Source organism: Astatotilapia calliptera, chromosome 2 (genome assembly GCF_900246225.1).
Source record: "Astatotilapia calliptera chromosome 2, fAstCal1.2, whole genome shotgun sequence".
NCBI classification, from domain to species: domain Eukaryota; kingdom Metazoa; phylum Chordata; class Actinopteri; order Cichliformes; family Cichlidae; genus Astatotilapia; species Astatotilapia calliptera.
This window is the reverse complement of record NC_039303.1, coordinates 24144792-24159793: the sequence shown is the minus strand read 5'-3', so window position 1 is coordinate 24159793 and position 15002 is coordinate 24144792. Positions and strand designations below refer to the sequence as shown.

The 15002-nt window shown below is 39.4% G+C and overlaps 1 protein-coding gene across 2 annotated transcripts; it reads right to left on the bottom strand.

Annotated features, from left to right (window-relative positions):
* Positions 1-2835: 2835 nt before the first annotated feature.
* On the bottom strand, positions 2836-14256 carry clint1a (clathrin interactor 1a). 2 transcript variants are annotated; one of them, XM_026189170.1, is made up of 12 exons: positions 14022-14256; positions 10146-10250; positions 9336-9432; positions 8793-8901; positions 8265-8429; positions 7945-8119; positions 7547-7763; positions 7326-7416; positions 6702-6761; positions 5813-6117; positions 4618-4828; positions 2836-4511 (listed from the first exon to the last, which is right to left on the bottom strand). In XM_026189170.1, exons 1-12 carry the CDS (start codon positions 14060-14062, stop codon positions 4168-4170), a joined length of 1920 nt encoding a protein of 639 aa, XP_026044955.1. In that variant the 5' UTR covers positions 14063-14256; the 3' UTR covers positions 2836-4167. The 2 variants fall into 2 exon arrangements, with proteins under 2 accessions (XP_026044955.1, XP_026044947.1); XM_026189162.1 differs by having other exon boundaries at positions 5813-6120; positions 14022-14255.
* Positions 14257-15002: the final 746 nt, after the last annotated feature.

Here is a 15002-nt window from a genome sequence, read left to right as displayed (position 1 = left end):
GTGTGTTTGTGTGTGTTTTGTTTTTGCCTGTTTAGTTTATTTGACACCCTGTAAAGGAAACCCAGTGAAATGGCTGTCTCCCAGCAGGTGGCACCATAAACACACCAGAGCCATCGAACAGGCCATTGTCATCTCAAAGAGCTTGTCCCTTTATGTTGCATTTCCCCGCTAGTTTGAATGGGAATGACAGCGCAGTCTCAGCGGACTTCATAAATGCATTATGAATAATTGAGTTTGTGAAGCTCGAGATTGCAGATGGCACTCAAAAGCTGTCATTTGTCTTGACGTCTTAGATTGCTTTTACTCTTTAATGGGCACATTACCCATAAAAGCACGATTTACTGCATCTCTTAGAAGTTGTAAAGATGTTGCATTTTTTTTTCCTTTTTAAATGACAGAGGTTAGTTTTGGATGATGAGTGGAACGACCGTCGCTGCAATGTTTCTGGGTCTGCGTCAGATTTCTTTCTGCATTTCAGCGTCTCTTAATTTGTTTAGAGACTGACCCTCTTTCCATATATTTTATGTCATAAGTGGGGCATGTTCTATGAGTAAGGTGAGCTTTTATTCATTTACTGTATATAACGTTACTTTTCATATAATGTATCAGAATATTATTAGTGTAGCCCATTTAAAAGGCCTCTCCAGAGAGGGAAAAAATGGGGTCAATTGTTTAATGCAAGCTGTGTTTGTCACAAAAGTGTGTTCCAACAATCCCTGATGCAGTGTGAGCAGAGCACAGTACTGATTGTGTGGTCTAATTGTGGCAACAACTGCAACATCTGTCTCTTGTGTGTGTTATACCAGAGTAATGAGGCCATCACTTGCACTGGGAGAGACTATAAATTTGACAAATAAAAGAATCCAGCGCTTCCTTAACTGTAACACCAAAAGGATTTTGTTGCATTCCTTAAGTCCCGATAGTCTGAAAGTGCAAAAGGTTCAAAGCATGTGTTGAGCTCAGGAGCTGCAGCTGGCTCGTTGCTTTCTTGATTTATTCTCTTGTGTTCTATAATCAGTGTTTTTTCAGCCTGGGCTACCTTTGCAGGACCCGGCGGGTAAATTGGAATTAGCTCAACTTATCAGAAAACAGAAGTACAGTTAATTAAAGACCTACGTGGACCACAACTGGTTTCACAAGAAAAGTTACTTAATCAGCAATAATGGACAAGCTGAATGATCAAAAAGTGATAAACTCACTGGCTAAAATTAGAGCTAGAGTTATAACTGTTAAGTTTGGATTAACAATTGAAATACAGTCCTGTGCAAAAGTCTTGAGTCACCTCATTTCTTTATATATTGCTAAGAAACCTGGAAACAGGTTTATTCAAACGTGCAAACATACAGGGTTACAATATGCAAGGCAAATCAGAGTTTGCACAATTATAACAAGCGTTAAGGTAAATATTTGGTATGACCACTTCTACGCTTCAGAGGACTGCTTGCATAAGAGTTCAGACTTCTTTAGTTTTTAAGGACATGACTTTCAGATACTGTTAATCTATAGTTTAGTTCCACTCCTTTTGTCCTCCACTTGAGCAGTTTTCTCATTTTAAAATTTTTAAGGACACACTATGCTGCGATATGTCAGGTTTTCACCTATAGATCTGTGAAAATAACCTTGTTGGTGCAAAAAATAAATTCTCAAACTGTGTTTAAAAATTTAATTTTATACTGATTATTTGTGAAGTTGCTTGTTGACCACAAGAGGCAAAAATAACATTCCTCTGAAAATGGTCAGGTACTGGACTGAAAAGGAGTTGAAAAGCAGAAAAGCGTCCAGAGAAAAACTTTGAAAGACCTTTTTAAACATTATATCAGTGTTATAAGAGATCCATAATAAAGATTTGAAGTGGTACAGGAGTCCTTGTGACTGGCCGGCAAAAAGATAAAATGCTGGGGGATCTACCTGAGCTATAATGCATCTGGCAGCGCGTAACTTTTCTCTTTGATTTACAGACGGCCTTTTGAACACCGTCTCGTTACTGGCACAAATTAAACTCCCATCAAGTAAATGTAATTTCCAAGCCAAGTGCAGATGCTTCACTTTTGCTGCTTGAAGCAGTTTTGAATGAGGCTAATGACACAACACACCAAATAACACACACCATTAGCAAATTTCAATCAACTGTTTAATGTTGTAGATAAAGAATCTTGATGTGTAAATCAAATCAAAATGGGAATAATGCAAAATTTCATTTTCTAGAAGGATTTCCATGATCTTACATTTGCATATACTAGTGTTTCAACAATCCCATTTTTGAGAGGACCAAGAGGATTTAAAGTAGAAAAGAAAATGCGTAAAACAAACCTCTACGGATATATATATGTATATAATAGAAAAAAAAAAAAAAAAACTAAAAACAGCAAACAGATTTTGGTCATTTTAATGCTTCAGACACCGATGCAAGGCTACTATGTGTTAGTGTGCTCAGCCTTATGAGCCCTTGAGAGGAGGGTTGAGAGTAGAAAAACACAACTTAAATCCTCCTGAGGCTGCAGAATCCACCGCCTTCTCCTGTGGTCAGTGAATTATTTATCTCAGCGTCGACACACCAAAAATGTCAGGCAGTCAAGATTCAATTTTGATTATCTATCACTCATCACAAGGATCAGGAGGCAACCACCGGCAGGCACTTGAACCACTGAAGTGCAATGTTGTGTACATCTATAGCATAACGAAACTGGCATTCAGCTGGATGGGACTGTTCATGATGTGCTACCCGATGACACAAATGCAATCCAACCAACATGCTGATCTGAAACACGGCAGGTTAGTGCTTCCTCTCACACAATCGTCTGTACCTGATAAGTCACTAAACACACAGACTCGGACTGATGGTGGCTATGACAGAAAATCTTTTCAGGACTCCTGCTCCTGCTTTAATGTGCAACATTAATCAACATGGAAGGTGTCGTGTACCAAAATGCACTGATGAACATCTAACAGACAGCTGCATTTTACAATCTTAACAGTCTGAATCAACACTTGAGGTTTGAATGAATTTATCTTGGTGTCTTGTAGCTCTGAAGTTCTCACTGGCCTTAATAGATTGAAAACAAAAACAAACAAACAAGAAAAAAAAAGTTGAATCAGATGAACAAACAGAACTAGTGAAACAACTGCATCCGCCATCTGTACAGACAGTACACTTGGCTTGAGGCACAGGCATATTTGTACCAAGCACAAAAACTCCATCCTCGCAGCTATTTTCAACACTGCAGTCACATTGTCGCCTTCAAAGAGGTTGACTGAAGAGAAAAGGCAAAGGTCTTTCAGGCACTCTACTCCTGTATAAGGCTTTTCTACCTACTGATTATCTCATTTGGATGCTAACTGATTATAATTATCAGAAGAAAAATATAGCTATATACCAATAAGAAAGGCAAATTCATGGTCTTGCAGGTGCAACTCCTCAAATTCAATTGATAGCGTTCACTGCAAATAATTAATTACTCCAGCTGCAGGCACATTTGAAGTCTGGATACTTATGTACAAAGAGAAGGTGTCAATGTGCTTTGTTATAGTTCTTAATTCATATCAGATTTGGTCTACATGATACAATTCTTCACATTGTCACTGCCTCTCATATATGAGCTTCATAACTTATTGTTAGGGCTTCAGATTTCTATTTACACGTTGAAGGAAGAACGATGACATTAAAGAAAGAGGTAACCTGACATCCTTCAATGTTTGTTAGGAAGTTAAAATGGCAGATCAAGCTATCGAAATTCATGATTCATCAAGTTATCGACATTATATAGCAAAAGGAAAAAAGGAAAACAAACGCAGCTAGTTGTGTTTTTTTGCAATTCTGGTGATTTCATTTGATTGAGGTTATAAAGCAAATCCCCCTGACATTCTCTCAGTGGCACTTTCTTCTTTCTGCTCACTGATATACAACTAACCTACAAGGCACACCATCATCAGAGTGCCTGACCATGAACCCAGACCTGACAGATCATTCGTTCAAACGCACGCACACACTCATTCACTTAGATCCAAATCATATTACTATAAAAAAGAGATTGCAGGGTGTTGGTATTATGATAGTTGACATTATTGACATTCAAGTACTCTTTGTTTGCAGCTCTTAACAATCCTTCACCAGTGGACGGAGAGGGAGACTGCCACTGCTCCTCTTATAATCTTTGCTCTCCAGTTCCATCACTTTCCAAAATTTCCAAAGTCAGCAAAAGCATCTTGTTTGGGCTGCTGGGCCATCGCAGGGTTCATCCCCATCCCCATCCCACCAGGCATCCCCATGGTCATACCTCCCTGTGGCATCCCCATGTTCATCCCACCTTGATGCATCCCCATGTTCATCCCACCTTGATGCATCCCCATGTTCATCCCCATTCCCATCATGCCCTGATTGGGGGCCATGCCCATTCCCATCCCCATGCCAGCACCAGGGTGCATCATGGGATTAACAGGAGGTCGGGCAGCTGTAGGTCCCAGACTTATATTGGAAAATCCCTGGGAGAGCATGTTGCCGGGTGCCTGGTTGCCTGGAAATAACAAAAGAGAAATTCAAATTTTAAAAAGACTTAAGCCAGAACCTGGACTGTGAGGTTGTTGCCATTCATGTCAGATCTGAAGCACTAATCCTCTCACCTTGTTGGAGAGTGTTGAGACTGGGCTGGGCCTGTTTGGGGGGCTGCATTCCAGGGCCTAGGAAGTCCAGGCTGATGTTAACAGAGTGATCTGACCAGGTGGATGGAAGGGATGCTTTGGCTCCTGCACCTTGAGATGACACTCCCTGCTGAACAGGCTGGAGAGACTGCATGGGCTGTGGTTGAAGAGGACCCCCCATTGTCTGGAGGGGCTGGCACAGATAAACAAGCAGGCAAAATGTTAGAAAAAGAGCTCATTTGTGCCAAATTCATAAAAAAATTGAGATGCAGTTTTTACTTCATTATTCAAGCCTCTAAACCTTTAGCATGACCCACTTAACCTCGACAGAGGGAAATCTACCCGAGTCTCTTTCTTAACTCAATAAAAACATATCATTTAAAATAAATAGACGAAATGGAAGAGGTGAATGTCTTCCCCCCTTTAAAGTAGGTCAACACCCTTTTTACATGAAGATACAGTCAACATATGTGAACTTTCCTTGGACTTTTAATGTTTTTGTGACTCAAATCTCATTTTTCTCATTCGGTGTCAGTAAAATGAGGAGTGGGTGGTTATGGAAAGGTCTCAGGGGAAGATGAGCATCTGGAGTGGCTGCACATTAACTCTCCACCATCCCGCTTGTCCTTTGTCTTTCAATCACATGAAGTATGTCTCCATCACACAAGGAGGTCAAGGTGCAATGTTAAAAAGTGGGAGTAAGAGGATAAATGGAAGTATTTGACCCTTAGTGATAATAGTTATCTAGCTTGTCACATCTGGAATTAATCTATTATAAACAGCATGTGAAAGAAATTTTGCACAGCATTTGAATTTGTAGGCCAAGAGCAAACAAGCATGTGGTACGATAAAAGGTACACATTTTGAATTCACAAAAACATGCTTAATTCAGATTCGGCATTGACAAGATCTAAAAATATTGCTGAGGAAAATCCAGATCTAATCACTCGAACTTACTATTGGAGCTAGCAATGTCTCATATCTCATGCTATGCTTTATATACCACACACTAATCCATATCTCTAGCTCTGTATCCATGAAGCCTAAGAGTCTGTGACCCAAGAGATTTTGATTCCACCTGTATTCTATTTACACCCGATAGGACTCTTGTAATGATGTGTAGAACAATCAATAATTTAACAAGGATGTGTGTATGAATGAGTGCAATCATGCATACCTGTGACTTAGACTGGGGTAGGACCGTGGTGCTCACACTCTGTGTGTTGCTCATGCTAAAGCTGAGGCTCTGAGAGGAGGTGAGAGACTGTGTTGGCCCCATCAAGTCAAACAGGTTTGCTGAGGCAAGACCAGAGCCTGAAGCTGGGGCCGGGGCAGCAGTTGGGGTGGCAACAGAAGGACCTGCATTCATGGGTGCAAAAAGGTCATTTCCACTCATGTTGCCAGTCTGAGCAGATGCTGGCATCTGACCTCCAGGAAAAGCATTCCATTCTCCAAAGTCTCCATTGGGGTTAGAGGGTTGTGCTGCTGCAACAAGAAAGGCAGAAAAACAACAAAAACAAAAAACAGACAGCTGCATGAGTGTCTTTATTTGCCATCGAAACAGTGATATTTGTACTGTGAGCCGTGCAAATATATGATTCAGCAAAATCACAAATCTGAGCCTGACAGTAAACAATAGAAAGCTAAAGAGGTTATGTTTTTGAGGACATTCTCAGTGACCACTGATGGCTCTTTTTAAATTTTTATTGAACTGGCCTGGCCTAATGTCTCTCTCCCTCTCTCAGTCTCTCTCATCTTTCTCCACCCCCACCAACTTCTTCCTCTGTCCCCATCTCCTTGTCATCCATAACAGGAGTTGATGTGTGTCTGTTCTTATTATGCAGAGCAGGTAGCAGGCTCCATATGGCCAGGGCTCCCTCCCAGAATCCCTCTGAATATTCTAGTGGTATGGTTGCAACAGGACAGCATAGACATGCACACACACACCAACAACACACACACACACACACCAACAACACACACACACACACCAACACACACACCAACACACACACACACACACACACAACACACACACACACACTCCAAAAACTTTTAAAACCAACCCGAGGACAGTCCAGCAGAGGCAGCAGGTGAGGAGAAGTCGGCAAATCCACCGATCAGGCCTGCATTGAGAAACAGAAATAAATTTAAAACAAGTGAGCTCCAGGTGTCATTCCACCATAGTTAGCATTCCCTTAGTGTCAGAAGTGTAGGAGGGAGGGGAGGGGGAAGCAGTGAATAGGTGGAGGGGACCAAACATCTGTTCAGTGCTTCTGCCCTCTCCATTCCCTAGGGACTCCTCCAAAAACATCTGGTGCACTTAGTTCCTATACATCAACTCCCTCCTCCTGCTGTCCCCAAAAAATGGGAAGCTGCTATCAGCAGCTGGGCACCACACTTTCAGTAGAGTCTAGTGTGTTCGTGCAGCTACTCTGGAGTTTTTTTCTTTGTGGTACTGTAACGCTGAACTAAAACGGTTAGTCCTGGATTTACTGGTATGTCACAATTGCAGTGACTGGAAGGTATTTTTCATTTTGGGCAGAGACCATCAGTTTCTTTAAGGATCCTGTCCAATTTGTCTACTGGAAATTTTTTTTTTTTTACTGATAATAGTCTCATCAATCTTCTCATAAGACAGGTTATAAGTGTGCTTCACAAAAGGTTTCTCAAACTTAGTGACATTATACCTGTGGCAGCAGGCTGACTAGGTGTTGTGTCCACCATCAGTAGATCAGCAAGGGCAGCATTGGTTGGCTGAGGGGCTGCGGCTGGCTGCATCTGGAATTAAAACAAACAACCAAAAAAATAAAATAAGAAAGCTAAAAACTCAAGATTCAGAGTAAACATAACCAGCCTCATATCAATAAAATCTTCTCTCATTTCATTTGTTGAAGAGCGCTATTGCTACCTGTTTGGCGGTGGTATCTGGGCTCTTGTCTCCTGTGTAATGGGCTGCGGCCCCAAGGTCTACTTTCTTGGATGGCCCTCCTCTCTTCCGTGTTGCTGTCGTCTCTGTTGCTTGGACAATCTGTAGACTTTTTGTGGTAACAGTCTCCTCTTCATCTTTGAACTCTTTTCTTTGCTGGCCATTGTGAGATGATCGACCCCTGTCCTCCTCGTTGTCACTAGGGACAAAAACAACATGAGAGGTAAGGTGACCAGACACAATCATTGTACACATTCTACCCATCAAGAAACACACAAAGCTCTGTGATCACATCTTCAAATGTCTTTGTCCTAAATAGCAACAAGAAACTTTCCTTTTGTGTTTAGTTTCCTTGCATCAGATCGGAGGCTGTATCCTACCTGAATCGATCTGGTGAGTCGTCTCTGTCCTTCTTTCTAAACTTGTTTATGGTGTCATCAATGGTGGTGCCAATTTTGTCACTGATTTCCCCCAGCTTATCACTGAAGGGGAATGGCCCTTTTTTCTCCCAGTCATCATCCCACTTTCTATCACCAGAGTCATACCTGTCCCCCGCTATTAGTGGAAAAAGAGAAGCAAACATGAGTTGGACATCATAGGATATCAGGTTATACTTCTGCACCAAAAAGTAATCACATCAGTTCCAGCTGCTCTTTTCCCAACACCTCTATTTACAAAATGTGCACATCTGTGGACTTACAGTAGCCTCTGTGTCCCATGCTGTCAGAGGATACACCAATGTATTTGTCTTTATTCTTCTTTGCCTTTTTCCGTTCTTCCCTAAGCCTGTCATCATCCTGAACAAACTCCACCATCTCCTTCACCTTCTGACGTACATTCACACCTTGGTCCTTCCCATTCTCATCTAAGGGTAGCAATTTAAGGAGAAAGAATAACAAAACTGATTAAATTACAACAGTAATACACAAAATCCAGACACAGACAAAGAATAATAATTATTGTGTCCTTCCTTCTAAACAAAGTCTAAAATACACACATGGTTTGGGCCACTGAAAGCAGCTTTACAGTAGTATGCTAAGAGTTTCTGGACTAAGCACTGCTTAGGGCCTCCTTCCTCCTTCCATTCATTGCAGCCCACATTAAAGCTGTTGTTGAGACAGAACTTTTCACCTCATTACAACAACATTCAGCAAACAAAATGTCTAGCCATCTAAGATCTAAATTAAAAAAAAAAGAAAAAAAAAAGAAGACCAGAATGATACCTTACCTACAAAATGGTAGCTTTCTAGTGATCTCAAGTCATACAGATGTTCTCTGGCACTAGTCACAACCCTTTCAGACCCGTTCCTGATGAGATGGGCTAGCAGTAATAGAGACTGAAGGGAGGGGGGGAAGAAAAAAACAAAATGAGAAATTAAAAAAAAGATTTAAGATTTTATTTTTAACTTCAAGTTTGGAGTTAACCCAGTTTGTTCAAGTTGTGATTCTTGTGTCAGACTTTCGTTTACTCTCAATCACAGTGTTTCAAACAATGTGGTTTGTCTTCACATCTCTTGCTGAGTGAAATCCATCAGTAGGTTATTTGTAAAAAAGCTTAACCCAATCTTAAAGTTCTTGCTGATACCCGATTATTGCTAAAAGTAAGGAGAAAGGCCTTTAAAGTTAAATCAAATCTATTAATTTTAGTTTAGCAAGTCCAAAGTGTTCCACAGAATGAAAAATGTTCTCAGCACTTAGGTCTTCAAGCCTTGTTTCACAATTAATGCAAGAACATGCGTTTGTGTCATTTTACAACAGCACTGAGGCAGACCTTGTAGACTCTCCTCCAGTTCTTTTTGTTGTCCCGCAGCATGCGGGCCCACAGCATGTTCATCACCTCTGGGAACTGTTCATACATGAAGGTGGCTCTGTTTATAAAAAAAACGGAGGGGTGGGGGGGGAATTAGACTTTTTACTTTCATGTTAAAAAAAAAAAAAAAAAAAAAAAAAAGCATATCTGCAATTAAGCATATCTGTGTATGCATAGTTGCATAAGAAGAAAGCATGAACAGTAAAAGCCAGATGAACTCAAACACTGATGTCCACTTTGAATATGATAAATAATCAACAATGAACACTTGGGGGTTTAATATTCTCATTGTTTGCAGTTCTGTGCAGGAAAAGACTTGAGGTCAAACGGGACGCTTGAACATCAAAAACCATTTTTTGTAAAAACAGCTTCTAAATGAGTCATTAGAAACTTCTGTGTCACTCATAACTTCGGGGCTCATACGTTTTTGACAAAGCTTTCTGCACTTAAAGAAAGTCACGTAAGACACATCAGAGGTAGTTCACGGGAGTTCTTAGACATTCAGATGCAGGTAATTTACAGCTTAACTTTAAAACTATAATTGTTTATGGTTGTTTATTCAGAAACGTTCTGCTGACTTTCAAAGAAGCCCTGTTTCCTGTTTTGATGAGCGAGGAGGCTTAAAATCCAGTAAGAGCTGGATTTGTCATAGAAGCCTGATCTTTAAAAATAATGTTCATGGAAATGCAGATAAAGGGATGTAAGGTTTTCTTTTTATTTACAGTGGGTGCTTTTCAGTAAAACATAAATGAAATAAACAACAAACCTTACCTAGAAATTTCACTCATCAGCTGTCCTGATGGTCCCCAGGGGTCATCATTGGTGGCTTCTCTCACCTTAGACTCCACCTCGGAGTAGTTCATCACCACATTGGTTCTATAATAACAAACAAAAACAAACTTCAATTATAATACATTTTATTTGTCATTTCTGCTCAAAGTATGCACCTGCACCTCAGCCCAGCAAGACCAACATGAATGACAGTACAAAAATCATATAAAATCAGAGACTTAAAGATGCTTAAGCCAACCACAAATGCCCTTTTAAAGGCTAAAAGAACAAAAGGATCACGTGTTTTCTATAACTCCTTGTCAAAACCTAAAACAGCTTACCACACAGGCAAATGCACAATGCATTCAGTGTAAACACATACATGCAGGCTAAAATGGCGATGAATAAAACAAGAGTTGCTGACTGATTTTGAGCTCTAGTTAGAAACTAGTACAACAGGAATCAGAGACTCAAATGGGAAGAAATCAAAACAATGAATCTCTCTAAGCATTTCAGGCTAAAATCTGTGTTCCAAATATATAGGACTTCGTATATTATAAAAGACTAAAGAAGTAAAAAACGCAATCACAATCAGTACAGAACTAACAAAGGCTAATCAAACTCTGCCTTATATTTATCCAGGATTAGAGTCTACAAATCTTGTTTCTACTTAAAAATATAGCCAGCATTCTGTAAGGGAAAGAAAAAAATATCACATCTTAGCTTCAGTGTGTATAAGGGTTCCACCAAGATCTTGAAAAAAGCAAAGGACTTTATAAAGTTTTTCTTTACCTTTTTTTATAAAGTTCATTTCTGCTTCTGTAATTTCTATTTACATCACCTGCTGTGCATTATTTGACAATGGTGTCCTTGTGTTTTTTAATTGAGATTTTGCATCTTTATTTGACTAATCGCCGTTTGTGTAAGGGGATTTAATTTAACATGTCATTTGGCATCTATTCAGTCATAACTGGATAAACTGGTTATCCCTTAATGCAGTGTTTGCATTAAGGGAAGCAGTATAGCCACTATCCCAAATTGTATATGCAACGTAAAACTGAGCCACAACCTGAGACCTTATTCAGATTTAGAGTATTAACTTGTTTGTTACAGAACCGCAGAACTATGATCAATAATCATACAGGCATCATCTTTAAAATAAGCAAGCAGGCCCTGCTGCAACTTTAGCAATAAAATGTGGCAAGGCAAATAAGCAATTTGAAATTTCTACAACCTCCTCCTTCACTACTGCCACATCAGCAATAAACAGCACAGCGCCTGACAGAGCAACACTGATTTGATGCCATATTGTTAACAAGGATACACCCTCTCTGTGGTTTTCAGGCAGACTGCATTGCTAAAAGTTGCAGGGTATGGTTACAACTCTGACAACATACTCTCTTTTGTAAAATGTGGCTTAAGCCATGAAAAGTATTTGAAAATTACCACGCCAGAGTCCTTTCACAGCTAATTAAAATAAGCCTCTGGGCCCAACCATGGATCACAGTCAACATTTGCTGAAAAGTCCCAGACAGACATTCAAACATTCTATATCCAAGAGTTTTCAAAGGATTCTGGTTACTCCATGTGTAGTTATAACTTTATATATCCAGAATTTCTCTAGCTAGTTAGGGAAAATGCTAACCTGCCATGCATGAATGACAGACAAAAAATAAAAGGCACTGATGCAACTGCTTATCTTCACACAGAGGTTGCTGCTGTTCTAGATATCAGCTAGATAAAACGGAAGCTGTGATACTCTCAGTGACACACAATCACACATATTTCCGCTGCTATACTGCTGAAGCATTTCCCTTGCTCTTCATTGCAACTGCACTTTAGTTCTTATATTAATGTTAACTTTACTCATTACAAAAGTTAAAAAAATAAGAAAAACAAATCAGCATTTTACTCATTATATTTAACAAAAAAAAATGCACATAAAACCCTCTGATTAATCAGAGGAAGAATGCAACAATCAGTCTTAATGACTCAGCATTTATTGACACTTTATGAAAACAAGTCAACAAGTTCCCAATTTGAAAGGTCTCAAGACACGAGCTCTTACACCACCCAGTATTTCAAATAAAGCCAGATTAGAATGAAGGCGCACTCATTCAGGCATAAAAATAATCTCTCTTTTAGTCTGTCAATTCAAATTGCTTTATATTATAAGTTAAAATAAAAATGGTGCAGATGCATCAGAAAATAAATATATGCAACAATATACAGTATTTATACAATACTGCAGGATAGTGTGATCTATATAACATTAAGTTTAGTAAATAATTTACATGCTTCTGGGTGTGTGTGTGTGTGTGTGTGTGTGTGTGTGTGTGTGTGTGTGTGTGTGTGTGTAGATGAATGAATGTCTGGCACGTCATGACCATTGTTTTTACAAGTTGCGGCATCTTTATACATCTATGCCTCGTCTCCTTTATCTCAACTGAAACTTAAGTTCTTTCAAATGTGGAATTACTGAGTTAAATTTTGTAAAGTAAATATTTCCTTCTTTGTCTGACTCGCTCCAACAAAAGCAAAACATGCTGCAGAAGGTCACACACAGAGGGGAGTCAAGTGCATCCACAGGATTGCATTCTTGGATAGACTTAACACACTATTGTCTGACTGTGCACAATAAGCCACTAAGCCCTTGAAGGAACAAAAAATAAAAATACATTTTTAAGAAAATCGTGCAATAGCCTACAAAAGCTTCAGAGTACAGTCATCAGCTGAAAATAAACCAGCAGCCAAAGGAGAACAAATGTGCTGAACAAAGGTGTTGGCTTGCTCTTTGATAAAGCTAGGTAATAAATTACTGCCATGGAAGCTTTGACCAACACTCCCATCAAACTATGCAAAAATGCACCGGAAGCAAACAAAAGAGAGAGAGGGAGAAAGCTTGACATCCACCAACAAGTTAAAAAACCCAGCAGATGACTGATCACTCATTAATAAATACTCTGTAGTGGCTCTTTTAAGTAGAAAAATAAATAAAAACATAAAGCACCCTCAATAACAGTAAAGCCAACTCAAATAACAACTGTCGTAAGTTGTGGTCAAACTTCTTAACACACACTTACGTTTACTGGGAACTAGTTGCCACCAACATGATTGTAAGCCAAAAGTGTAAAGGTAGTTGTTTTTTAAGGGTGTGTTTTTATTTTAAAACTAACACGATGTGTTAATTTATGTATTTATGTGTATGCTAGCGTGACGCTGGTGGAAAATCTACAACAATCTAGACAATTGTTGTATTGTAACTTAACGACGAACAATTTAACTTACAACTCAAGGGCTCTCGTGCAACTACCACAACGTCGTGTGTAACTTAGCTACAAGTGTCAAGACGATCGTAAAGCACTTCTACCTTAAATTAATTAATTAAAAATGTATTTCCAGGCAGTAGCAGCTAAACAGGGGTTGGACGACAAGTCTGTTTCACATAACTCCAAAAACACCCATTGTTTAATTATTCAGCCTGGGAGCTGTCAAACTAGCTTAGCTGGCTAGCCTGGTCAGCTAGCTACCCACCCAGTCAACAGGCTACATAATTAGCTTGTTAGCCAAGCAGGTTAGCATGCGCTTTCGGAGAAAACGAACAAATGTCAAGCGCAGTCACACCATATCCTTTTAGTTACAGTTTAGCTGAACGACAAGGCAAGAAGAACTGTAAGAAAAACAAGACACCCACACTTAAAACAAGAAGTATGGTGTTTGTAAAAGTCAGTTAACTAATTCGCTAGTAGCATACAGGCTAGCTAACTTGTAAAGAATGACGTGACGTCAAAGTTTTGGGTACGTGTCTCTTTCAAACAGGTAAACTACAAGCACAAATAACTCGTTACAGCCGTACTGTGATAAGAAGATACTCACGCTTTGTCAACCAACTCCCTAACTTTCCACATGTTCAGCATGTTGGCTCTGAGAAAGGGGGCTTAACGCCTCGGCAAAAGCCTTTACTCCAAACGAACACCGACACCAAACCTTGAACTCTGGAAAGTAAACTATTCTTCACCTCGCTTTCAAGACAGGAGGCGCAAACGCACCAGCAAGCAGACAGGAAAGGTTACTATGGGAAATGCCCGTGCAACGTCATCAAAACTGCGTAAAGCAGGATTGGAGTTGTAGTTTATAGCATGTATTCGGACACCACCTTGATACATGATTACATTAACCTTTATATAAAGTTAGAGAAAGAGCTTTCGCAAATTATTCACATCTATTAATGACTATGGGGATATTTAAATAATGGAAAAAAACGTTCTAGGACGTAGACATATTTTTAGAATAAGGACCTCTCACTGAATTTGAGAAATTGTTAAATTAAACAGTAAAGTTAAAAAACAAAACATAACAAGTAAAACATACTAAGACCCTATATAAAGTACTTATAGTAATTCTGATTTACGCAATAGATTAGTGATGTCAAACATAAGGCCCAGGGGCCAGAATTGGGCCAACAAATCAGCCAGAATTCTGCTGATATTCTCTTTGAAAAAAGAGAATATATATAGATATACATTTTAGACTTTTAACTGTATTTTCACAACTTTTACAGCTTTTTCTACTAATAAAGACCTACCCCATAATCACCATTCATACTACACCAAAGTAATTAAGTAACAGAAAAACAATTAAATAACAATTCTTACCCATCAGCTGTAACAAGCCTGACAGGGTATTGTTGTCAGCCAGGTGGGTGGAGTGGACGCCAAAATTTGTGAATGCGATAACTTGAGAACAAGGTGATGTAGAAATTCGTACCAAAGGCGCATCTAATAAAGCTTGCGGACAAGTTTGACTCCCAGTGAAGGTCAGAGATCAGGTTTTCTGAAAAATTTCTGAATGCCATAA